The sequence below is a fragment of the Henckelia pumila genome, unplaced genomic scaffold, assembly GCF_033568475.1.
Source record: "Henckelia pumila isolate YLH828 unplaced genomic scaffold, ASM3356847v2 CTG_525:::fragment_3, whole genome shotgun sequence".
Lineage (NCBI taxonomy): Eukaryota > Viridiplantae > Streptophyta > Magnoliopsida > Lamiales > Gesneriaceae > Henckelia > Henckelia pumila.
In genome coordinates this window covers 1,704,282-1,730,744 of record NW_027331857.1, presented here as the reverse complement: position 1 = coordinate 1,730,744, position 26,463 = coordinate 1,704,282, and the positions used below count along the sequence as shown (strand labels likewise).

General features: G+C 35.2%; 3 protein-coding genes across 4 annotated transcripts; all 3 read left to right on the top strand.

The window, feature by feature from the left end:
• Positions 1 to 12,840: 12,840 nt before the first annotated feature.
• Positions 12,841 to 14,324, top strand: LOC140873088 (glutathione S-transferase T2-like). Its single transcript, XM_073276071.1, has 2 exons — positions 12,841 to 12,853; positions 13,588 to 14,324. Exons 1-2 carry the CDS (start codon positions 12,841 to 12,843, stop codon positions 14,322 to 14,324), a joined length of 750 nt encoding a protein of 249 aa, XP_073132172.1.
• An 877-nt stretch (positions 14,325 to 15,201) lies between these two features.
• LOC140873087 (uncharacterized) lies at positions 15,202 to 20,097 on the top strand. The gene is made up of 3 exons (XM_073276070.1): positions 15,202 to 15,510; positions 19,351 to 19,651; positions 19,706 to 20,097. Exons 1-3 carry the CDS (start codon positions 15,202 to 15,204, stop codon positions 20,095 to 20,097), a joined length of 1,002 nt encoding a protein of 333 aa, XP_073132171.1.
• Positions 20,098 to 21,297: 1,200 nt separating this feature from the next.
• LOC140873262 (PHD finger protein ING1) lies at positions 21,298 to 25,850 on the top strand. 2 transcript variants are annotated; one of them, XM_073276340.1, is made up of 7 exons: positions 21,298 to 21,403; positions 21,938 to 22,009; positions 23,048 to 23,235; positions 24,425 to 24,488; positions 24,622 to 24,721; positions 25,033 to 25,198; positions 25,484 to 25,850. In XM_073276340.1, exons 1-7 carry the CDS (start codon positions 21,376 to 21,378, stop codon positions 25,589 to 25,591), a joined length of 726 nt encoding a protein of 241 aa, XP_073132441.1. In that variant the 5' UTR covers positions 21,298 to 21,375; the 3' UTR covers positions 25,592 to 25,850. The 2 variants fall into 2 exon arrangements, with proteins under 2 accessions (XP_073132441.1, XP_073132442.1); XM_073276341.1 differs by lacking the exon at positions 21,298 to 21,403 and adding an exon at positions 21,794 to 21,855.
• Positions 25,851 to 26,463: the final 613 nt, after the last annotated feature.

Genomic DNA, 26,463 nt, shown 5'->3' with positions numbered 1-26,463 from the left:
AACTGTGATCACCTGGAAAGTCTTCAAAACTGAGTTTTGCCAATGCTTCTTTCCAGTGTCTTATTGCAAATACAAGGGTGCTGAATTTTCCAATCTGAAGCATGGGAATTTAAACATTGAAGAATATGTTGCAAAGTTTTCTACTCTGCTACGCTTTGCTCAACATGTTGCTGATAGTGATGAGGCAATAACTGATCAGTTCATTAATGGACTGAATCCAGAGATATTTACTTTGGTGAACACAAGGCGACCAAATACTTTTGCTGATGCTCTAAACAATGCCAAAGGAGCTGAAGCTGGTTTGATAAAGCAGCGAGGAGCTTCATATGCCGCTCAGCCTCAGAGACAGCCACAACCTCAAGTTCAGGTTCAACAACAACCTCCTCGATTTGAAAGTGGAGGTAGTAGCAGTGGTAAGAAGGGATATTTGCAAGCTCGAGGGAAACAATTTAAAAACTCAGGGAGCAGTTCATCAAGTTCCAGTGGCTCAAAACCGAAGTCAGGAGTGTATTGTAGCAGTTGTGGTGGAGGTCATCCGACTGATCAGTGCCGAGGTGTATTTGGGAGTTGCCATATATGCCATCAGCCTGGACATTTTGCAAGGGTGTGTCCTTAGAGAGGTTCTGAAAAATCACGAAGTACAGAGTCATCACAATCAGTGACTCAACCTGAGAGGCAAGCCTCTTCTGTTCATTCCTTCCAACCATCAAATCCACAGGCCCAGATATGGATACCCTGTCATTTGCATGCATCATATTTGTATGTTTATCCGTGATTTCGTATTGAGCTTAGAGCTCACGTCCAGTATTTTCTGTGTATCTGGATACCCTATTCGACGGGGCAGGTGTAGGTGCAGGATTGAGCACCAGGAGCCTGGAGAAGCCAGTGACCTTGAAGACAGCAGTATTTAGCTGTAGGTTTTTATCTAAGTAAATTCGATTGGGTTGTATAAATCGAGTTTGTTAGCCGGTTGTATTCTGCCGGTCTGCTTGTATTTAAGTCTTCCGCAGCGATTTTATTTAATGCATGCTTAATTATGCTCTTAACTCTGATTAGGTAGTGGATCCGGGTCGGGTCGCTACAGGATCAGCCTTCTCGGCCTGCATCACATAAACTCTCCCATGAGTTGGCATCCTGTGCTGTGGACAATCCGGAGCTCTGTGACCTGGATTCTTGCACCAAAAACAGACTCCAGTGGCCTGCCAAACACTTCCCATAGTGGGCACGATTGCAATTCGTCCAACGAGGCTTCTCCCTAGTATTGGGAGGAGCGGGTCTCTGGGCCTGGGGACCCTGAGGTCTCTGGGCATGATGCCCCTGGCGCCTATGGACCAGATGCTCTTGAGGTCTGAAGGGTCCCTACTGTCTCTGTGGCCCAGTAAATGGCCTCTTGCCCTGCTGCTGCAGGTGACCCTGATGAGTGAAGGTCATCTTGCAATGAACCTCAACACTGATGTCTTGTACCTCATAGCCTTCTTGATAGCGGCTCCATAATCCACTGGCTCAGCCATCATCACATCCCTAAGAATAGTAGGCCTCAGACATGAAAAAAAGTGCTGCAACTTCTCCGCCTTGTCATTCCCTATCAAGGGCACGAAGTGGCAACCTCTCTCGAATTTGCACAGAAACTCGGATACAGTTAGATCTCCCTGCCAGAGACTCGTGAACTCTTTCTTCAACTGCGACCTCACCTCAGCTGTATAGTATTTCTCATAAAAGAGGGTCTTGAATGCTTCCCAAGTCAGGGTGGTAACTTCAACAGTCTTCTCCACACCCTCAAACCAAAAAGCAGCATCATCCTTGAGTAGGAACGTCATACAGTGAACTCGGTCCTCATCTCCCAACTCCATGTAGCGGAAAATCGCTTCAAGCGAGCGAATCCAGCCCTCCTCTACCATCGGGTCCGTAGTGCCAAAAAAGTCCTTGGGATTGATAACGGTGTTTTACATATGGTATTTTGTGTGAATTTTGCATGCATTATTATTTGTTTATTGTGTTTTCGTTTTGTTTTATTTAGTTTGTATCCCCGGTTTATTTTTGTAGGCATTTTGAAGATTTTATGGAGGAAAAAGGAATTAAAGGAGTTGTGCTGGAAAAGGTCTCGCGCCCCAGCGAGTTTGCATCTCGCTCCAGCGCGAGAGGAGACGTCAGTGGTCCAAGAGAGCAGGCGCGCTCGAGCGTTATTCTAACTCGCTCGAGCGGGAGTGCCAAAACAGAGATCTGTCAATTGAAGGCGCGCAGTTGGATCAGCTCAATAGTAGAGAGTTTCAGCTCAAAACTGTTCGCCTCAACAGCGGGGTGAACTATGCTAGATACATATCCTTCAACCGGAGGCCTTATCAGACCCCATACAATACGGTTGTCCGACATCTCTTCTTACGACTTTGAATCGAGTTCCAGATTAATATCTCTCCTAGCTCTCCGAATCCTGCTAAGTGTGCGTTCTATCTCCAAATCGAGTGGTAAGAGACTTTTGAACAGTCGAGATCGGTGCAAAAACAAGTAGATAGTACCTGAAAATAACCAAGAAAATAAGAAAATTTCAGAATTTAATAAAATAAATAATGTCTAATCTCAAGTGAAATAAAAATTTAGATATCAAACAGTCCCTGGCAACGGCGCCAAAAACATGACCGTTTAAATCGATGAGAATAAATTCTACTGGCAAGCGTACCAGGTCAAGTAATAGTAAAGTGAATAAAATCAGATATCGAACCCACAGGGACTGTATAATCATGGATACCAGAATATGATTATTTCCACTTAATCTAGACTAATTAAAAAGGGTGATAAAAATTCAGGTTTTAAACTAAAAACTTAAATTATAAATAAAATTCAACTTCAACTTAGTAAGAACGCAGCAGGAAATTTTTTGGATTAAAAATCAATATGGAAAAAGCTCGATCAAGGACTCACGTATGTACCAGACAATTTATATAACAAATAGTCGATTCAAGACTCAGAATTAATTTTAATTCACGAAAATTCTCCTAATTTGTTCAAATGACTATTTCTAGAGAAATCAAACCTATTCAAATATTGACGGATTAATCTTTCGTAGTTCTAATCAAATTTGAATGCATGATGAACATTAAAAATTCAGTAAACACCCAAACCGCACACTGAAACCGAATTCTATTTCTAGTCGGTTTTACAGTATGTTGATTATCAAAGATATCAAAATCAAAACCTCATCTGTCGACTTGGAATCGATTAACATGCAAGCAAATAACTGGCCAGGTAATTCACAAGACAAATATAAATTCGATAATCAATAAAATAAAATCAAGTCTAGAAAATCTTAAATAAACATCCAAGTTTTCTACATAAATTGTGTGGTTCAATCACGTGGTCTTGATCAAAACGGAAAAACTACTCACGAATAGACATAATTTTAAACAAAGATGTAAAAAATAAAACTAAGGAAAATAAGAAAAGTTTGTAAAATTCTTCACTCCAAGCCGTACGCGTAGCCGATTCTGCCTTGAAAATATCCAACCCTAAAAAAATAATTAAACACTTCTATTTATAGAGTCTGGATCCCGCACCAAGTAAATTCCTTTTCAAATTAGGACTCTCGAAATAAATCTGATTCCACAACACGCGCTCGAGTGGATAATAATCTCGCTCGACTGAGTCCTTCTTATTTTTTTTTTGAAACGGCGATACGCTCTCGAGCAAACTGGGATCTCAAAATATCCTAGCATACACCTTAGCAAATTGGGCTTGGGCTTTGATCATCCTTCATGCATAATATCACATATCATACACCATCAATTAATTATCACAATAATCAACTGATAAAATATTATGTATCTTGGTCCAATCACTAACCGTCATAATTATAAATTAAATTAACAAAATAAACAAACATCTTTGTTTACTTTCCAATTAATTTTTTTATAACCGAATTTATTGTAAATCACCATTTACTATAAATAATCAAAGTCATACTTTAATTATTTATTTCATTAGAAAATACATACTTTATAAAATTTAATTTTTTACAAAAATCAACTTTTATAATTTTAACAACTTAGGGCCCTTGACACTTGGATATTCCAAAATACTTTTGGAAACCCTAGTCGTCAAAGTCGTTGTCGGAGCTTCGTCGTCGGATTCTGACAATCCAAATTTTTTTTAATAAAATGGTCAGCCCGCCCCTCCCGAAACGACCCCCAAATTTTTTTTCAAAACAGCCCCTAAGTTGATATAAATGATTTTCTCATGCAGTTAGAAATTGACCTCAACATAAAATTCAACAAATGCTACACAATAAAGAGCAACCTAGGCTCTAGATACCACATTTAAAAATCGGTTCTCTTGTGCCCGAAAGCGCAACGGAAGTTTAAAATTTTATGTAAAAACCAAGCACATGTGTAGCATTCAAAAATATTAAACATCCATAGGGTGTTTAAGATATTTTTACCTATCAATCTCAAAAGATTGATTTATGGCTCCAACAAAATTGTGAACAACTTAGCTCTTTAAATGGTAGACACTATCTATAAGCTTCCAAGAGCACACCTTGCTCAAAAATTGATCAAGCCTCCAAGAACACACCTTGTTCGAAATTGACTCCTTTCTTCCAATTAGGTCCACGACTAGTCAAACTAGATCCACTCTAAATATGCACTAGAATATTTAGAGCATTTTTCATTGAAAATTTCTCTGTCTTTTCTCCCAAGATGAAAGACAAATATTTGGAGAATAATTTCCTAGAGTGTTCGGCCATGAGGAGAGAAATTGAGAGGAATATTGATTGTCTTGGTAATTAAAAAGTGTGTTATGACAAAAGACAAAGCATGCATGAAAAAAGTAAAAGCATGCATAGAAAAGTGTACACTTTGTCTTTAACCCTTCATATTCATTCTCTCTCATGTATTGTATATATATTATATTTCAAACATATATATATATATATATATATATATATATATATATATACATAATCCATGAACTTAATATTTAATTAATTATCAAACTCAAACCCATTTAAGTTTAATCAATTAATTAAATCCAACTTGAACTCATTCAAGCCTACTAGTATAATAATTTTTTAACATTATTTCTATTTGAGCTCTACAAGACCCAATAGTGTTTAATTAATTTAACACTTGAATTAATTTAATTATTTGGACTCTACAAGGCCCACTAGTGTTTAATTAATTCAACACTTGAATTAATTTAATTAAGTTCATAATAATAATTTCGAAAATCACCATTTTAAAAATTAATTATTTTATTCAAGTCAACTTTTAATCTTGGAACACATTCACAAATTAAAAGTTAATTTCCCATTTATTCTCCTTTAAAATTCATAATTCTAATTTATTTCACTTATAATCTCCTTTATAAATTGTTCAACACATTGAACTAATTTTAATCTCAACGGGTTCTAGAAAGCTAGTACTTGTGTGACCCTCAATGGTTCAATGATACAACTAGCAATGGGTTCACATCTCCATGTGATTCGGGATCAACAAGTCCCTTATTGAGCATACACCATATAACTCCATTCTTATTTATCAACTCCTTGATAATAAGAACGTCAGAAAACTCAAGTCTGAAAGTACCCAACCAATCATGTTAAACGTCTAGCAGCATCGCTTACATGACTTCCTAGGTATCAAATGATAGTTCCTGCAAGAACCAATCAATTATGGTTAGCGCACAGTACGGTCCCTTCAACTCATATATCCCGACAGATTCGACAACTATTGGTTTATCGAGAGTTGTCATTGAATCGATAACTATGTGTCATGTCGTAGTTGCATCGAAGGTGTAATTCAAGAAACCATTTCTTAATTACCACCTACTCTGATCAGAGATTTCAAGCTACATAAGCATGAGAACACATAGGATATCCATACCCGTAGGTAAGCGTTGAATCCCGACTAAAATGCATCGAATCCTATATGTTTCGACACAACACCCAACATTGCCACCTGATGACCCAAGTTGAGTCGGTAAACAAGTCAAAGTGAAGCTCTAGAATATAGAGTCTCCATGTTATCCCGGGTAATAAGAACTAATGATGTACATCCATAAACTAGGACTATTCCACTCGATAAGTGAGAACCACTTGGAAAGTCCTTTAGGGAGGGTTGTTCATTACACTCTACAAGAAGCACCTATTTGTATGCTTGGACATCACCAAGTCCCCTACCAATGAAACATGATACTCACATCGCAAATACTAGTCTCAAACTCGAGCGACCTTTATCCTTCTTTGTGGTGGCTGAATCGACTAGAAACAGTTTAGAATATACAGTATTTCAAATATGAGTTTCATGATAGTCATCATATGACCATCTCATATTCTTTCTACTATTTGTATATTAAAGGGCTTTATCTATGCAACTAGCATGGGTATACAGATAAAGGTATGTCAAATTAAATAATGTCAAATATTATAAAATAAAGATTGTCATACAAGAGTTCTCACAAGGACCATCGACCAACACTTGGCTCGACGGGCACCTACTCTAACAAATCAGTCCAGTCATATATTATATTTATGAAGTTTAAGACCAGTTGAAAAAGTTATATCATATAACTAGTCCAAAATCAAGACTGCTCAGAAAATAAATTGTTCAGAAAAATTGAATTATATCATCCGACTACTCGATCATTTACAAAGTTATTTCAATTGTAAGATGTCGTTTCAAACTCTATACATTTTCATCAAAATATGTGCAACTTCATTAAAAGCTCTCATAAAGATATATTGAAGATCTAGAGGCAATGAAGACATGCGTTAATGTCAAAGTCGAACGTTTCAAAGACACATACTTATATAAATGAATGAAGATACAAGAGAGAAAAGTAGAAGGGATTATTCAACACAACAAGATATACACAAAATACAAGATATAATAGTCTTCGAACATTCTTTAAAGAATTATCATATATGCTCATCTTTCCCACATATAGTGAAATATGAGATCCAAAGATCATCAAGGGCTAAGAATCAACCATCAACTGTCTATTGTTCATAAGGAGTTGATCTACTATTTGGATCTGAGGATTCATTCATTATTGTATTTTGATGTTAGGACGTGGTGTCTTAACTTGGTTGTATACTAGGAGTATTTTTTAAATAACACTTGAGATATGTTTTTAGAGGTTTTTAGAATGACACTATGGAAGGTAAAGACGAATAACATTACTTATGAAATGTTAAAATTTTTGTTTATAAAATAGTTGTCCAAACACATATTTATTCTTAAAATAAATTTCAAACATTTTATAAATTTTTTTTGAAAAACACTTTTATAAATACGTTTTATAAATATATGTCTAAACGAAATCTATATCTCTATATTAATTATTATTATTTCCAAAATTTATCAATTTTTCCCATAATACCAATATTTTCATAAAGAATACTAAACATAACGAAATCAAACATAAACACCGCAACAAAGAATTGTCACAAAATCCGTACTCTTTATACCGTTGTTATTTAGATGAAGTGGTACAATCTTCTTCCTTTTGAAATTTTTATTTTTTTTTTCCAAAAAAAAAACGATTTAAAATCACGTAAAAGATAAAAAAAAATAAAAAAATAAATCTCTGGCTCGCACCATACGCGTTATTATCACTAACAAAAAGATACACACAACTACATAAAATATAATAATTGAAAGAAAAATATGAGTGAAAAAAAGATTAAAAGACATGATATGTTTTATGTTTTTATAATAATAAAGATGAACGTGAGAGAGAGGTTGAAAAAGTGAGATAGTGAGAATAAAATATTAGTTTCTTATCCATATTGTATTGTTTTTAAAAAAAATTTAATTAATATAATTAAGAACATTTTAAGATCTTCACATTAAAATAACAAATATAGTTAATATGAACCACTCTTATTTTATTAAATAGTAAGATATTAAAAAAATAAGTACATTGATCAAGCAACCTACATCGAAACCATATTGAAAAGGTTTTCTATGGATGAGTCCAAGAGAGGAAATCTATCTATGTGTCATGGAGTTTCTCTATCCAAATCTATGTGTCCCAAGACTGACGAAAAGATAGAGAAAATGACACACATACCATATGCATCAGCCATAGGTAGTATTATGTATGGGATGATATCTACCAGACTGGATGTAGCCTTTGCTCTGAGTGTCACGAGCAGATATCAGGCCAACCCCGATCAAATGCATTGGAAAGCCGTGAAGGATATTCTTAAGTACTTGAGAAGGACTAAGAATATATTCATGGTTTATGGAGGAAGAGAATTGAAATTGGAAGGCTATACCGACTCTAGCTTCCAAAGTGACGTGGATGACTCGAAGTCAACCTTTGGATTTGTATTCATGCTCAATGGCGGTGCTGTCTCTTGGAAGAGTTCCAAGCAGGACACCACAGCGGATTCCATCACTGAGGCAGAATACATTGCAGCATCAGCTGCTGCTAAAGAGGCCGTTTGGATGAGGAATTTCGTCCAAGAGTTGGGCCTAATTCCTGAAGGTGTTGGTCCAGTTCCGGTGTACTGCAACAACACTGGTGCCATTGCTCAGGCAAAGGAACCAAGGTCTCATCAAAGATCCAAACACGTACTGAGAAAATACCACATCATCCGGGAGATTGTGGAAAGAGGAGACATCACTGTCGAGAGAGTGGCCTCTACAGACAATATCGCTGATCCACTTACTAAGCCCTTGCCAGGACCATTGTTTGACAAACATCGCGAAGCAATGGGATTACGTAGTATGACTAGTTGGCTTTAGGGCAAGTGGGAGATTGAAAGAGTGGGTGCCCGGTTAGCCAACTTGTGGCTAAGGGCTTTTATGACTCTATGTATAAACAATCTTTGTTTAATATAATTTACATTCATTAATGGCATTTTCTTTGTCTTTCTTCATATTGTTATATTGTGATATACTATTGTTGTTTTGATAAAGACCTTGAATATACTATAGTGTAAGTAAGATGAGATAGTGAATAAAGAGAGATCACTATTATGAAACACATCTTATAGTCACTGTATATTTTAAACAGTTCCTAGTCAATTGAGTCGTCCGCTAATAAGGATAAGGATCGCTCGAGATTGAGACTAGCATTTGTGATGCCAAGTACCACGTTTCATTGGTAATGGACATGGAGATGTTCAAAGCATGCAAATGGATATTCATATGATGAATGATCGAACTACCCTATTCGGACTTTCCAAGTGGTTATTATTATTTGAGTGGATAAGTCCGCGGTTTTGGTTGTACACCATTAGTCCTTACTACTTGAAACATCATTGAGACTCTATATGCTAGTACTGTACTTTGACTCGTTTACCGACTTTATTGGGGTCATCAGGTGTCGGGATTGGGTACAGTTACGATACATATAGGAGTCGATGCTTTATTGTCAAGGATTCACCACACGCTTGCGAGTGTAGATATCCTATGCGATCTGAGGAGATATTAGTGTGACAAATCTCTGGCCAGAGTACTCGATGTGATTTAGGTTACTTGTTTTCCTAGTAGAACATGTGATGTCACTATTTGATCTTCAAGATGCGTTGCATAGTTATCGAATCTCGAACGACTCTCGATGCACCAATGGTTGTTGATTCGATCGGGATATATGGATGAAGGGACCGTACTGTACGCTAACCAAAATCTACTGGTTCTTGCAGGCACTATCAGTGATACCTAGGGAATCATGGGGTGATGTTGCTAGGCGCTCTTACCATGATTCGATGGGTAAGTCGGAAATTGTTGTTCCGAGTCACAAGGAGTTGTGAGCCCACGGCTAGCTGTATCCCTGAACCATTGAGGGTCACACAAGTAATAGATTACTAAACCCCTTTGAGATAGTTAAATTTAAAGAGTTAAATTTAATGAAAGAGAAGTTGGACTTCTTAACTAAAAGGGAGTGGAATTTCCTAAAATGACATAGGGATGGTCATTTTTGGAAATCACTGAATTCGGATTCAGAAAAATTATCTTGACTTTAAAAGATGCATAAATGGTTTCTGTGCACATTGGTAAAATCAGTTTATCAATCGGAGTCACGATGAATTTTATATTAATTTCTATAATAACAGGCTTGGCTTGTTGGGCTTAAGTTATGGATTGTGGGCCCTAAGGAGTTAGTGTCCTAATACAATTATAACTTAATCTAGTCTAGAAATTATCTATAAATACATGTGTAGTGTTCGAAAATTACATAGCATTCACCCTTGCAATTTTCGAAAATACTGCATAATATTTCAAGGGGAATTTTCGAATTCCTCTGCTCCTTTTTTGAGATAATTCAGTCTGTAAGTTTTGTGAAAAATTACATTCTGAATTGACAGACCAAATCTGTTTATTCTCTTCGATAAACATTATATTGATTTCTAGTACAATCAATCAGAGGGTTTTAGTTTTCTATTCGTGGACTTAATTCCGGAGGTTGATCGTGATAGTCATCGCTTCCCGGGATTTACAAGAAGAGCAGATTAAATTCTGTTGGAGTCCATAATTAAGCCTTAGCTTGAAGAGGTAAAAATATTTAATTGTGAATTTATATTTTTACTTGCAAGATTTTAATCGTTAGGATTTGATACCCACGATATGAAATCGTTCCATATCGAAAAAAAAATAAAATTTTTAAACTTCCGCTGCTCCGGGTATCACATCCGTGTGATCAGAGAACGGGTGTTCCAACATAAAGATGGTAAAGTTATTCTTGGTCTAGAAGTACCATATTTAAGTGTCATTGGTGCCCTTATGTATCTTGCAAATTGTACTAGACCTGATATATCTTTTGCTATTAATTTATTGGCAAGATTAAGCTCATATCCAACAAAGAGGCACTGAAACGGAATCAAACATATATTCCGTTATCTACAAGAAACGACAGATTTGTGACTTTTATATTCAAAAGATACTAATCAAAGTATCATTGGTTATGGTGATGCTGGATATTTATCTGATCCACATAAGGCACGTTCCCAAATCGGATATGTATTTACTCGTGGAGGCACTGCAATTTCTTTGCGTTCACAGAAACAAACACTTGTAACAACTTCATCAAATCACGCCGAGATTATTGCATTACATGAAGCAAGTCGTGAATGTGTGTGGCTAAATTCAATGATCCAACATATCCAAACCTCGTGTGGGTTGTCAGTAGACAAGAAGTCTGTTGCACTATATGAAGATAATGCTGCATGTGTTGTTCAAATGAAAGAAGGATACATCAAAAGTGACAGAACCTAACATACCCCCCCCCCCCCAAAGTTCTTTGTCTCACTCAAGAGCTTGAGAAGAATAAAATATTGATATCTGTTACATTCAGTCAAGTGAGAACTCATCAGATCTCTTCACAAATGCACTTCCTACGATGATATTAAGAAAGAATATATATAACATTGGGATGCGCAATCTACGAAATATGTGGAATTGTTCGTGTTAACATGAGGGGAGTTTACGTGGCTGCACGCTTTTTTTCTTATTATAGTTTTTATCCCAATGGATTTTTCATAGTAAGGTTTTTAATGAGGCAGTATAAAACACGTAATAAAGACAGTCATCGTATCACGATCATCATCACAAGGGGGAGTGTTGAAAATATATTAATAATATTATTATTATATGTTGAATGTTGAAAATTGAGTTGTAAAATGTTGAAAATTAGTGTGTGATGATGTAGATGATTATGTAATTATTTTTGGACTAATCTCAAATGTGGATCTATAAATAGGTCTTCATTTATGATGAAAAATACAATTGAATTGAAAGAGAAAAAATTATAAAGTGTAGATTTTGATATATTTTGAGTTTTGAAATTTTTATTTTTTACCATAAATTTTTACTTTTTCACAACAACTATATAATTTTTAAAAAAAAATCACAAAATTTTTGCAATTATTTTTAAATTTTGATAATTATCCTTAAATTTTTGTATATTATATTAATTAATTATAATATGTTAATTAATTTATTGATGGATTTGAATTAAAATCGTTTGTTGCGAGTTTACGACTTACGTTTGTTTGTTTTTGTTTTTTTAGAAAAAAACATTGCATTTAAACTCTAGTATCCAAAGATACAACCTCTTGAGGCCAAGAGGGATAAGAGCATCTGCAATGGGCATTATTTGGGTGTTATTAATGCCGAAATAATGCTCATTCCCATTATTGGGCGTTGTGGGTGGGTGTTATTAACACCCACCTGGAGGAGAGAGGAGATGGGCGTTCATGGTTGTGAACGCCCATCTCCATTTTCTTTTCTTTTTTTTGAAATCTGCGCGTGCATGCACGCCCAGACTCTTTGTGTCCACGCGCATTTAAAGAGAGTAAATGGGCCCGCGTCTGCACCTAAATTATTTTTTTTATTATTATTTTTTTTGTTTTTTTATTATTTAAATATGTATAAACGGTATTATTTGTAGGAATATCTGAAATGAGTCCAACAGATTAATTTTTGAACATTCAAAATTTTTTAATATTTAATTTTTATTAAATTTTAATTAAATTACAAAAAAAATTGTAACAGCTAGTTAACGGCTAGTATGAATACTCATCTATAAAGCCCCGCGTCTGCACCTGAATTATTTTTATTATTTTTATTTATTTTATTATTTAAATATGTATAAACGGTATTATTTGTAGGAATATCTGAAATGAGTCCAACGGATTAATTTTTGAACAATCAAAATTTTTTAATATTTAATTTTTATTAAATTTTAATTAAATTACAAAAAAATTGTAACAACTAGTTAACGGCTAGTATGAATACTCATCTATAAAGCCCTGCGTCTGTACCTGAATTATTTTTATTATTTTTATTTATTTTATTATTTAAATATGTATAAACGGTATTATTTGTAGGAATATCTAAAATGAGTCCAACAGGTTAATTTTTGAACATTCAAATTTTTTTAAATATTTAATTTTTATTAAATTTTAATTAAATTAAAAAAATTGTAACGGCTAGTTAACGGCTAGTATGAATACTCATCTATAAATACTCACTAATGTTGACACAAAAATGCATTCAATCTCTCGACACTTCAACCTTTGTTCAAGTTGAACACTTTTTCATACCCTCAGCATTTGAAATGTGTTTTTCTACATTGAACACCTCGATTGGGGACTCAAGATTGGATAGTTGAGTCTCCGGGACAAAGTCGGAGTTGCAGGTTCATTCGGAATCGGAGCTGAAAAATGCACACCAGTTGTGTGTGGGCTACCATAGCCTTGCATAACCGGCGGCGTGAACTGTGGATGACTGATATTTTGCCAATACTCGGCTGGAAGCGGATGATGTACACCTCGGGGGGCATAATTTGGATGATTCATAAAATTTCCAAATCCTTGGAAATTTTGAAAATTTTGTGGAGGATACTGCATATTTGGAAATTGATTTGGATATTGATAAGTTGGTAGAATTTGTGGATTTTGGGAAGATGAATTTTCTTGCGGGTTTTGTGTAGAATTCAACCAATTTGAAAACATTGCCCTCATATTTTCATCCATTCCGGATTTAAAATAATATTGTATTGAAGAGAAGGGAGAAAATGAAGAGGAGAATTAGGTCTTGGCACGAAGTTTTGTCACAATTAGTGATGATCCAATAATCGGAAAAGATCAGAAGGCGGATGCTTTTTGGGGACGTGTCGCTGGCTATTACAATGAAAATCGTCCTTTAGGTTCAAACAACAGAAGTGAAAATGTTATACGATCTCGTTGGCACAATACAATCCAGAAGAAGGTAAATCGATTCAATGCAAATTACAATAGTATTTACAGCTTATATCGTAGTGGTCATAGTGACGAAGATATATTTAGGTTTGCATATGAAAAATATCGCGAGAAAAACAATGGCGTTGCATTCAACCTCGATGTGTGGAGAATTGTCAAGGATCGTCCAATGTTTACTCCACAATCCGATGATCACTTTGTGGCCACAAAGAAGACGAGAACCTCCGAGTCAGGAGCAAGCAACACATCCTCCAACCAAAATGTGAGCATAGATCTTGATGACGAACATGATCGTCCAATGGGTCAGAAGGCAGCAAAAAAAAAGGGAAAAGACAAAGTCAAATCGACCATGGAGTATCTGACAGTAAACTATGACAATATTTTTTCAAAGTTCAATGAGTACACAAATGTAAAGAAGTCTGAAGTCAATCTGAAACAGAAAAAACTTGAAGTAGAGGAGATTAAGGCAAAAGCTTCCTTGTCCAATGCAGAGGCTAAGAATCGTCGATTGAAGTTGAAGGGGTACGAGATCTTAAACAAAGACACCTCGCAAAAGACTACGGAGCAAATTATCATACATGAATGTCTGTGCAAGGATATCAGGTCGAGGTGGAATATCTAAATTGTTTGCGTATTTTGATTGATTGTATTGTTTAATTATTGCATTTCGGAGTGATTGTATTGTTTAGTTATTGTATTTTCGAGTGATTGTAATGTAGAATTACTATATTTCCGAGTGATTGTAATTTTTAATTATTATTGTGGTTTCGAGTGATTGTAATTTTTAATTATTTGCTTTTCGAGTGATTATAATGTTTAATTATTGTGGTTCCAATTACTGTGATTTAAATTTTTTTATCAACTTTGAAATCTAGTCTTTACAAACTAGTAATATTAAATTTTTAATTATCCAACGACTTGACTTATTAGATTGAACTAAATGAAGAAAAATAAAATAACTTAAAACTTTTTTCGAAATAAACAAAATTTTATTTTCAAAATATTTTGAGTTAATTAATAGTTTTCAAAGATATGTAAATTGATGGTTCTAAGCAAATAATCTTATCTTTGAAGCCAAATGAGTTTGATAAAAGAAAGATAGAACGAAAAAGGAAAGAAAAGATGGTGGAATTTGTATAATTATTTGAGTTGTTGGATTGTTCAAGTTATTTGGATTCTCTAAGAATGCAAGCCACGCTAGGTATCTACTATAATCAATTTTATAGGCTTTTTTTATTAAAATAATATAAAAATAAAGAATATACATTAAAGTATAAAATTTGAAAAAGTTGATGAATGTATTAAACTATCCGTTGCAAACTAGTCGTTAGAAACTATCCGTTGCAAACTAGCCGTTAGAAACTAGTCGTTGCAAAATAGCCGTTGAAAACTAGTCATTGCAAGATATCCTTTATTTATATACACGTTGTGCTAAGAGATTTGCATTTCAATAAGATACCTTTCACAAACACATATACAACAACATATTTCCTCCGAACATGTCTCATTCTACAGATAGCTCTAGCTCAAAATCCAGCTCGACAAGCGAAGAAGAAGTACATGTTCAAATCGATGAGCAAGATGATGATCCGGTAGAAGAAATGATGTTAATGGTACTTCAACAACACCAACAAGTTATGGAAGCATATCAGAGGAGAGAAACACACAGAAGAATAAGGTTCATCCAAAGAAATCGTGAAGCCGGTCATGAGAGGCTCGTCAATGATTATTTCTCTACAAACCCAGTGTATCATGACGGAATATTTCTAAGACAGTTTCGAATGCGAAGAGAGTTATTCCTTCTCATAGTGACTGTGTGAAGATTCAGTTTTTTTTTGGTAACATTACAAGGAGTTGAAAGGCTAACATCAATGTAGAAATTGAAGAGTCATGATCAAGGTTTGTAACAGCCCAATTCATGGCTGATAATGACATTAAAATGGGAGTTAATGGCCTTAAACCATGACCATTCAGCTGATCTAAGTTGCCTATAAATACTCCCAAAGGTTGAGTGAAAAATCACAACCAAGAAGCATTTCAAAGTCCATTGTACTGATTTTTTTGTCACCCCATATGACTTTGAAATCCAATCTCCACCGTTCACAATATACCTATTTATGTTATACATATTCTGTCCAGGTTTCAACTCAATCCAACGGTTAGATTTACGTAAAAGGCCTTCGCAATAATAAGTGGCAGATTCTAGGCGAGAAGGGAGCGAATCCAGTTCGTCGACCAGAAATTGTATCAAATGATCTTCAAAGCCAATCTTCACTGTTCATTATCTTTTTCACATCCTTATGAACGTGCTGACAAAATTTGTGGTTGATCCGACGGTTCAATATTTCGAAAATACTTCTGCAATTTAACTAAATTTTGTTGCATACAAATCCAAAAATAATGTAAGTGGGTTTTTGTTTTTTTAAGCCATCTTTATTTCAATTCGATGGAAATCATTGAGTCTTGTTTCTATTGGACTCTTTTTGTTCATTTTGATTATCTAAGCATTATTATAAGAAACCATCGAAATCTTTGTTTGGGCTTATTCTTGTTTGAAATCACCAAGTATCCGTTTAAAGTTTTGATCGTACACTTTTTGTTTTATGTCTTTTGATTCCGTATATTTTTCGTTCCGCATGAATCCTTTGTTATGCTTCATTTTGAAGTACCTTATGATTCGTTATGCATTCCTTTGCTAAGCCTTTGTTCAGATTCATTATGTCATTTTCGTTCCAATTGATACCCATGTGATATGTTCGTTTGTGATGATTCTAATTTGAATAATGGCGCATTGGAAAAAGCGTGTGAGGGAAAAAGCCCCAGAGGGAGCCTGTGTACGGGAAAAGGCCTCAAAGGGAGCTCATGCATGGGAAAAGGCCCCAGAGGGAGCCCGTTTATAGGAAAAGACCCCAGAGGGAGCCCAAAACCAGTAAAATCCCATGGTCATTATGATAAGATATGAATAAATATATTTTTAAAAGAATGATGTTCCTGTTTTGAAAACTCGATCGTACATTCCTCGTTTCATGTCCTTTGATTTCGTTTCATGTTTTGTTCTGTACGATTCCTCTGTTATGCAATGAGATCTTGAAATGCACTGTTAGGATTCAAATTAAGAAATGGTAAGGAAATCCCGAAAACATAATATAATAAGGCCCTGATGCGGTGGGTTATAATAACCGTTTAAGGCCTCGTCCCCTTAGAGGAGTGTAACGCCCTAAATTATCTTAATCGACTTTATTTGAGATAATCGGATATTACAGAGTTCAAGAGCCGACTTGATTTTGATCAGGGTCTATTTTGAAAATTTTGGAATTTTCAGGGACTAAAATGAAAATATAGGTTTTGTTAGATATTTAAGAGGGATTTGACTCATTCTTTCATCCCATCTCCTTCCTCCAACCCGCCTCCTCCATTGAAGAACTCAAAGTGAGTTTCAAGCTTTTGGATTTCAGTCCGAGCTCGATCCGGCCGTTAGAATTTATTTTTGAAGGCAGATTAGCGATCATGGCTGCGAGAGCTTCGTTCTATCGTAAGTTTTTCTACTATCAGATTCATTCTATTTTTCGGATGTTGTTAGAATCGTTCGAGAGTTGAGTATGTTGTTCTTGGCAGAGTTCTGATCATTTATTATCTGTCGGTTTCGAAATAGAGCGTCGTTCGGATTTGTTATGATTTTTGAAGGGATTTTCGAAAGTTGAGTTTTTATGATTTGTTGGAATTGGATTGTTATGGTTGAATGTTGATTGATAAGAGTTGTTTGGATTGATATTATGTTGTCTGCGTTTCTGGTTTGATCATAATACAGCCGTTATGCCGCCGCTTTGAGTTTTGTTTTGTCAATCGGGTTGAATTGTTTGAGCCAAGTGTTCGTTTGAGTTGTATGTAATCTCGAGCCTTTATTACTTCTTTTATAGATTGTTTGAAGGTCGTTGAGTTGCGAGGTTGTAGGAGTTGAAACTGTTTGAATATTGTAGCCGGTATAGTATCGATTTCTTATTATCGATTGAGGAAGTTTGATTGAATCTTGATTGAGGAATTGTTGTTGTTTTCAGGTTGGAGCATCGACGTTTGAAAGAGGTATAAGATGATTTAGACTTGAATGGACCGAGTGACTCGAATCCGACATGATTCGAGTGTTCCGAAGAATCACATACTTGCACGTTATTTTCTTCTACTTGAATTTAGTTGATTGAGTTATGTTTGCATTGCATTCATCTTGAGCTAAGAATCCTTGATTTCAGTGGGCAGGACGGCTCTATTATGTTAGACGTTTTGGGGGCTATATTGTGAGTGGCCTAGGTGTAGCCGTTTCACCTAGTGCTAGCATACTCCTTATAGTCGCACCAAAGTCTAGAGGATGAAGATACGTAGCACCACCTCGATCGGGAGAGTAGGTGAGTTGTTTACGTGATCTCATCCTCGGGATCCCCAAAAGCAAAAGCAGCAATTTCTTGATTATCCGGACTTGATAATCTCATATTTTAAAGACATGCATTGCATTATGCATTTGAATTGAGTTTTTGAGATGATTTTTGGAATTGCTTGTCTTGTATATATGTATCATGTTTTGATATATTATTTGATATGCATGTTTGTCTCTTTTACTGGGAATTATATTCTCACCGAATTATCCGGCTGTTGTCTTGTCTTTGTATGTGTGTTTGGCAACAGGTGGGGCAGGACCGAGTCAGAGATCGCATGGCTAGGTGGTCGAGTTGATAGAGTGAGGCCTTGTTGTGTAGAAGTCAATTATGTAATTGAACTTAAATTGTATTCGAACTCGATTTGTATTTTGGATTGTGGAACTTAGATTGATGCATGTTCTACACTTTTTATGTATTTGAATACCTCGTTGTTGGAAAAGTATTAGTTGGATCATGTTAGAGTCCTTCTGGGTATGATATTACACTTTTGGAGTCATTTTTAGAGCAGAAACAGCAGGCCATGCGCGCCCGCGCAGCCCAAAAGGCGCGCCCGCGCGTCCTTCACTCTCTCTCAGGCCCGGACAGGGCGTTATGCGCGCCCGCGCGTCCCTCCCTGTAAAAACAAAAAAAATTCCTTTGTTTTTAATCTTGGACCTTGTTTGCTTAATTATTGTTTATCCCGAGTTTAGATGATTAGAATCGAGGTCTCACATTAAGTAACAATTAGGAACTGATCAGTAGCCAGGATTAACGAGATGAATAACAGTGCCATGTATAAGTTATGATTCGGTTATGATATGTCTTGATTCTTTGTTTTGTATTCTGTTTGTCTCCTGTCTTGACTCCTATTGAATTCGTATCATGTATATATATTCGATATTTGTGTGTACGATTGGCCCCCACTTGCTAAGTGTTTCCCAAAACACTCACCCCCTTACTTCCCTCCCCAGATACGGGCGAAGATGAGTTGGAAGATGATGAACAACACGCATTTTGGGGTTGGTGATCAAGTTCAAGATACGAAAATTCAAAAATTTATTTCAGTCTTATTTCTTACTACGTTAATTGCTTCCGCACTTGTGTTTTTCACTGTAAAAAAACAGTTATGGTTTATGAAATAGACTGGTTTTTGGAAAGATTTGTACTACGAGACTTGTTGTTTCAATGTTAAATTGTTAAACAACGTCGATGTCAACTAGGCCCAGTTTCGGGGCGTGACAGACTGCCTTAGAGAATCATTCGACGTTTTTTCAACAAAGGGAAGATGTTGTGCGAAGAAAAGGGTTGTCACCACTACAAAAATGCACCACTGCGATTTGTCAACTAGCATACGGAGTCCCTGCCGATCATCTTGACGAGTACCTACGTATGGGTGAATCCACTGCCATCAGGTGTCTTTTCATGTTTTGCGAATACTTGGTTGAAATATTTGGTGATAGGTACTTAAGAAGACCAAATGCTGATGATGTTCAACGTCTTCTTCAAATGCATGATGATAGACACGACTTTCCTGACATGTTGGGTAGCCTTGATTGTATGCATTGGAAATGAAAAAATTGTCCGGTTGCTTGGAAAGGTAAATTTACAAGGGGACATGGGTCACCAACAATTGTGCTTGAGGCGTTCGCGTCTCATGACTTGTGGATTTGGCATGCCTTCTTTGGGGTCGCCGGTTCACGCAACGATATCAACGTGTTATATGAATCTTCAATCTTCAACAACGTCTTGCAAGAAAATGCGTCGGAGGTTAATTTCACGATGAACGACACTACATATACGAAAGGTTATTATTTAACAGATGGAATATATCCCGAGTGGGCTATTTTCGTTAAGTCTTTTCCTTGCCCGGAGGATCCCAAGAGAAAATTGTTTACGGAAAGACAGGAATCTGCAAGAAAAGATGTCGAGCGGGCATTTGGGGTGCTCCAATCTCGGTGGACGATTGTCAGAGGCCCAGCTCGCTATTGATATAGGAAAAAGTTAAAACAAAAAATGTTAGCATGCATTATTTTGCATAACATGATTATTGAGGACGAGGGGGGTCACGTGACAAATTGGTACAATGATGAAGGGGATGAACTCGCTCAACCTATACAAGGCTCCAACCGAGGCTTTCAGGATTATTTTCGGACAAATTCAGAGCTATGTGACAATCAAGTTCATCACCAACTTCGCGCAGAATTAGTGGAGCATATCTGGGGGAATTACAACAACATGAATCCGTGAATTAATATTGTATGTGTTATTTTTAATTTTGTTGTATTGTGATTTTTTAAAGTTATTGTTGCATTTGAATTTCATAATTTCGTTGTATTGAATAAATATATTAAAATAATTTTATTTTTGTATTTTTTAAATTAATTAAATTAAAATTTAAAAATTAATATTATAATTTTAAATATATTATAAAATGTAAAGAGAATGAATTTATTTAGTATAAATTAATTTTATATTGTTGAGTGGAATGTGGGACCTATAAATAATGAGTGTTAATGTTAATAGGATTGTGGGTGAAAAGAAGGATGTGTTATTAACAGTAGGGCCCATGACTTTTGATGATGTGGAGGGTGTTATTGGTGTTATTAATGACAAGGGTTGTGGATGCTCTAACCAGAAATAAAATTCCAACAAACATGACTAATACAATCAAACCCAAATTTAGTTAACACTAGCAAATGCGTGTGCAATAAAAAATATGAACAAAATCAACGAAAAAAATAGTTTTTTTTTTCTAAATTTGTCAGAAATTAAAAAAAATGAGTATAATTTTTGTGTTGGGTTTAAAAAGAGATCTCACCTAGATCCGAAAAATAAGAAATTTTTTTTTTTTTAAAAGGAAAGATGAATGAATATGTTTGGAGTTTGGGAGGGAAAAAAGAATGTGGATTAGTTGGCAGTTGAATTTAGAAACGTGAAATTGTGGAGAAGTGGGGTGAGTGTAGTTTTGTAAGGTGAGGGTAATTCAGGTAGTTTAAAAATTAGACCAAGACACCATTAGTTACTCTACTATTCTCAACCTTAATAAATAGTAAAAGATATGTGCTGCACCATAAGCTTTTGCAGATGACAAATAATGAGTAGATATTGGGGGTATTCACGCCTTTTCACATTTATTTAAATTATTATTATTATTAGATCCGAAATTTATAAATATATGTGCTCCCAATTCCCCATTTCATTCCTGGCGGGAAGGTTCGTTAGGGTTTAGGGAAATTCTGAAATTCCCACAATATTTTTCTGCAAGAGATGTCTTTCACTGAGGAATTTCAATCCAGTAAGTATATTTTTTTTCTGGGAAAACGGATTTTTCCTCATGCCTTCGTGTTATGATTTAGGAAACCCTAGGTGTTTTGATGTCAAAATTACGCTTATTTATCAATTTGTTTGTTAGTTAACTAAGCATTTATTGCTTTATTTTGGGGATTGTTAATCTGAACTTAAAAAAAGGTAGTTCGTATTTTCGAATGTTTGATTTGTTTTGGTTGGAAAAACTGGGATCGTAATTTTCACCCTCATTTACGTTTTATGTATTCTGAGTAGAAAAGTGGGTCACTTTTTGTGACTGTTACTAAGTCAAGTTCCGTGCACACTCCGAAGAGGTGAGGGGTTGATGGCTTTCCTCCACCAAAACAAATTTGAATTGCAAATTTTTTTTAAAAAAAAATTCCACATTTCACCCAACAATACATTATATCACTCCCATTAGCTCGTCCTCCCCTGCCTCCGGTAATTTTCTGTGTCTGTCCTGTCAACTGCTTTGTTTTTTTGTTAATTTGAGAGTTTCTCATGTTAATTATGTGATATGTAGATATTGAAGCCTTACCAAATATTCTACAAAGGAAGTATGCTCTGTTACGCGATCTAGATAGAAGTCTACAAGGTATATGCTTTTTCTTAGTTTTGATGTTATGGAAATGTTCTCTCTCTTCACCTCTCTGTCTCCTTAGTAGGATGTTATAGCAGTTATCATTGTAATTGGATAATGATGGAATTTTGTTGATAATTCCAAATACACATATTCTTTATTGTCTTTCGTGTTGTATATATGTGAAGGCTATGTGCTTATGTGTTTGGTTTTATGACATCCACCAATCTGTTATTTGTGTCATGTGGCTCAATATATGTAAGTGCTTGTGAGACAGTCTGAATGTGGTGATTTTCCATTTAATGCATGTAATACCGTGAGATTTAATCACTAATATGGATAATTAAATTAAAAAAGTTGAAGGGAAATTGGATTTATTAATTTTAACTCATGATACATAATCGTTCATTAGTCATTCAGCGATTAAGTTTTCAAGGCATTAGAGTGGCTGCAGAGTGTTGGATTAGAAATTATTTGGTATACTTCACGTTTCGAATTGCACACAAAGGACTCTTCATCTCAAGCTGGCTTAAAAGATTCCTGTCTACTAGGAATTTATTCATGACAATTTATGCATTAACAATCTATTATTAAATATCTTTATATTGATAAAGTTCCGAAAATTTTGTTTATTTTCTCCTCTTCTTCTTCATGTCGATTTTTATGTCCAAGTCTGAATTTTTCTGTTGTGTAGTAGCACAGTTCTGAGCTCCATTTGACAATCTAGTCCTTCATTTTGCATTTAAGTGGGCGAAGTACTCTTTAGGAAATGCATTTTCCCTTCAATCTGAGCTCCATTGGACAACTGTTGTCCTTCATTTTTGCATTAACTTGGCGAAATAGCTCTCAAGAAATGCATCTGCTCTCTCAATCTGAGCATGAAAGGCATTGAATGAGTATTTCAACCTTTAGTTTTTTCCATTGCATGTTATGTGTGCTTGCGTTTGATTGTGAGACCATCTTTCATCCACGTGAAACAAAATATTTGAACTTAAATGTTTTGGAGCCACTTCTTTCTTGTATCTGCATTATCCCTTCTATTTTGTTCAACAGAAGTACAGCGGCAAAATGAGCAGCGTTGTGAGCAAGAACTAGCTGATATGAAGCGGGGTATTAAGTCCGGTAACATCATGCCAAATTCTTCTCTACTCAAATTCTCGGATGAAGCTTTGGATGAGCAAAAACATGCCACCAGGATTGCTGACGAGAAAGTTTCATTGGCTACTCAGGCATATGATTTGGTAAAATGGAAGGACTGATTTTTCTTAGGATGGAAATTTCTTCAGCTTTGTTGCTCTTTTAGCATTCCAGACCATTAATTTTTTGATCCACCGTTCAATTTTAGGATTGTCATTCATCCTTTTTTTCTTGTTTTGGCTTAATTTCGTTACTTTTTTTATTCATAAAAATTCATCACCTATAAATTATAATGCCTGATTTATCAGGTGCATATACTATGTATATTTCCCTTGTTTTAAGCAATCTATAACATAAAGATATATTAGAGTGTGTTTGTGTGGGGATGGGGTGGTTTACCTCTTCCATAACAAATTCATTGATGCCAGGACTCTGCTTCTACCTCAGGCAAAGAATGGACTATAGTAAGAAATTGGTTGTATAATTCATCACTTGGTTGATCGGAAATGTTATAGCTCTCTACATTCCAAATGATGATATTCTGCATTTTTCCTCAGAAGTCGTGGCAGCCTAAATTAAGCCATTTTTTTGTGTGATATCAATAACATTTAGCAATTATGCAAGTGCTTTCGTGTGAACAGTCCTATCCGTTGATTGTTTCCTTTTCTGTTACTATAATTTACCATATCATTTACTGGCATTGGGCATGAAACAGACCTTTATTTCAATCCTTGTATTTGGCGTCATTGCACTTGTCACATACTTGGGTACATTCTACTGTTTATATGTTTGTGCCTCCAACATTAGACCATATATTCAACAATAGCATTGTACCTCATCTAATGCTGAATACTTGAGTATCTGACTATGTATTATTCAATGGATTACTTAGACAAACAAGCATTCAGACTTGACCATTAAGATTAGGGAATAATTAATTCAAACATAACAAGAATTTGTGTCGTCAGTCAAGTTGGTCTAAATGTATTTTGATTTTGTGTTGTTTTAACTTGACCTTTTCCTTGCCACATTTTCTCTAGAAAAGAAGAAGAATAAGGCTTGTGGATATTTATATCCATTAATTATTTCCTTTTTGATCCATTAAAACCGATAACAGGACAAACTACATGGCACCCAAACTGATCTCTTAAACATCTGCATTTATCCTTGTCAATTTTCTTTTATTTCTTGGAAATATTATTGTAAAATCGAGGTTTGGCATCTAATTAATGTCATCCATATTTTTATGTTATGCTATCCTTTCCTAGATAGTGATGTCTTTTCATCCAACAGGTGGATTCCCATATTCAACACCTAGATCAATATCTGAAGAAATTTGATGAAGATCTTCGGCGCGGTATTGTGATTTGCAAGTTTTACATCTTTCCTGTTTGGATTTGTTTCATGCATGCTCAATTCGCTTTCTGCACGATTATTGAACCTAAGGGATACTTTTTAAAAGATTATGTTATTGATGTCAAATGTTGCAGAAAAAGATACCATGTCCTCAACTGTATCTTCACCTTCAACGGTTGATAACAATGTTAAAGCTGGAAGGTCTGGCGAAACTAGTAATAGAGGGCGTAAAAAGTAATTTCTTACTACCTTGGATCCATTCTGCTTCAAAAATATTATATGGTTCAACTGCACATGGTATGCTCATAAAAATAGAAAACTGTATGTGCCATGTGGTATGCTTGTCTAAAAGATAATGTTATCATTCTCCGTCCTGTACTCCCTTTTGCAAACGTTTGTTTTTCTTCCATAAAGATTATTTTTTGCATGATATAATCCGTCCATTTTGTCGTCTAGAAGCATTCTCTTTTATAATTCTTATTATAGACATCCCAATCCTTTTTTATGAACTAAGCTTTTAACCAAAATAAACCATCTTTATGCAGAACACGCCTTGCAACTGCAAATGCTGCTGCCTCCATGGCTGCTGCAGTAACAACAGCGGCAAATACGAGTATGGAGTTGGATCTACCAGTTGATCCTAACGAACCAACGTATTGTTTCTGCAATCAAGTGAGCTATGGAGAAATGGTTGCATGCGACAATCCTGATGTATGCTACAATCCTATAACTTCCTTTTTTATTTTTCCCAAGCATCATTGTCAGGATTAGAGAGGGCTGGCAGGGACAGTTATCACCTACCCCCCAAATTCTCCATAAGTTCATATATTTTGTGTTTTACCCACACACACGCACAAAGCGAGTTTGTCTGCTTCAATGTTTATACTTTTAGCTTCATCCCTTCAGCCATTGCTCTAGTTCCACCGTTACAACACGTAGTTTCACTATTGATTTTCCCTAGCATTGTTCCAACGGAATCAGGTTTTCTGTTTGCAGTGCAAGATCGAATGGTTTCACTATGGGTGTGTTGGCCTTAAAGAGCAACCAAAGGGAAAATGGTACTGCTCGGATTGTTCTGGAACTAAGAGGCGTAAAAAAAGGTAAAAAATGGGTCAACTCTTCAAAGTCGAGTATGGTTTCTGCAGCTCAGTGCTGGATTTTTATGTGCTAAGAGAGAAGATTTTACATTTTGATTTTTTCTCCACGGGTAATCTAACATGACCATGTTTGTGTAAAGAATATGTTGTAGAAGTTGATTCCCCAAGGGAACAAATGTAGTATTGTAAACTTTGAAGTACCTTGGATATAACTTTCGTTATATATATATAGGATTCTGAGCTACTCCGGAATTTATACTTTTGAATAACTATTACTATTAGGTTGTATTTTGGATTGATGAGTTTGAAATTATTGACTTCAAATTCATAATAACATATTCACTTGATTGTTTTGGCAAATTCACTTGGAAATGAATTTCAAATCAAATAGCTATCTTTCTCTCGAATATTGGCTTAACTCCGAATCTTTAATTCAATCACAACCTTAAACTATATATTTGTTTTATTATTATACTATTTTAAAATACACACAAATTTTTAATATATATATAATAATAATAATAATATTTAATTTTTTGAAAGTCTAAATTTTTGGTAGATATTTATATTTTATCTTAATTTTTTTAAGAAGGGTACAAAACTTTGGTTAAATTAAATAAGATTAGTTTTTTTAAAGAAAATTTGATTACTTTATTATGCATTCATTAGATGTCATTATATACCAAGAGCTCTCGAAATTTTCATTATTTTCTTGAGAGAACGTGTGCGATTTTCGAATGGAGGAGAGTTATGTTCTTATAGGCCTCCAGCTTGTCTTAAGTTTACATGCATAGCATACTCTATGTAAAGTAACTATTCTTATTTCTTTCTATTTTCTTTTTTTGATGTGTGAACCCACAATCGCTACTTTTGGTAAAC

Excerpts from the sequence above, each read along its gene's own strand:
- LOC140873087 (XM_073276070.1), top strand. The coding sequence starts at position 15,202 with ATGTCTCATTCTACAGATAGCTCTAGCTCAAAATCCAGCTCGACAAGC. Across the intron at positions 15,511-19,350 it reads GAGAGTTATTCCTTCTCATA|ACTGCCTTAGAGAATCATTC; the intron begins GTGACTGTGTGA and ends GGGGCGTGACAG. Across the intron at positions 19,652-19,705 it reads CGACTTTCCTGACATGTTGG|GTAAATTTACAAGGGGACAT; the intron begins GTAGCCTTGATT and ends TTGCTTGGAAAG.
- LOC140873262 (XM_073276340.1), top strand. The coding sequence starts at position 21,376 with ATGTCTTTCACTGAGGAATTTCAATCCA. Across the intron at positions 22,010-23,047 it reads TCTAGATAGAAGTCTACAAG|AAGTACAGCGGCAAAATGAG; the intron begins GTATATGCTTTT and ends TTTGTTCAACAG. Across the intron at positions 24,722-25,032 it reads AGTAATAGAGGGCGTAAAAA|AACACGCCTTGCAACTGCAA; the intron begins GTAATTTCTTAC and ends ATCTTTATGCAG.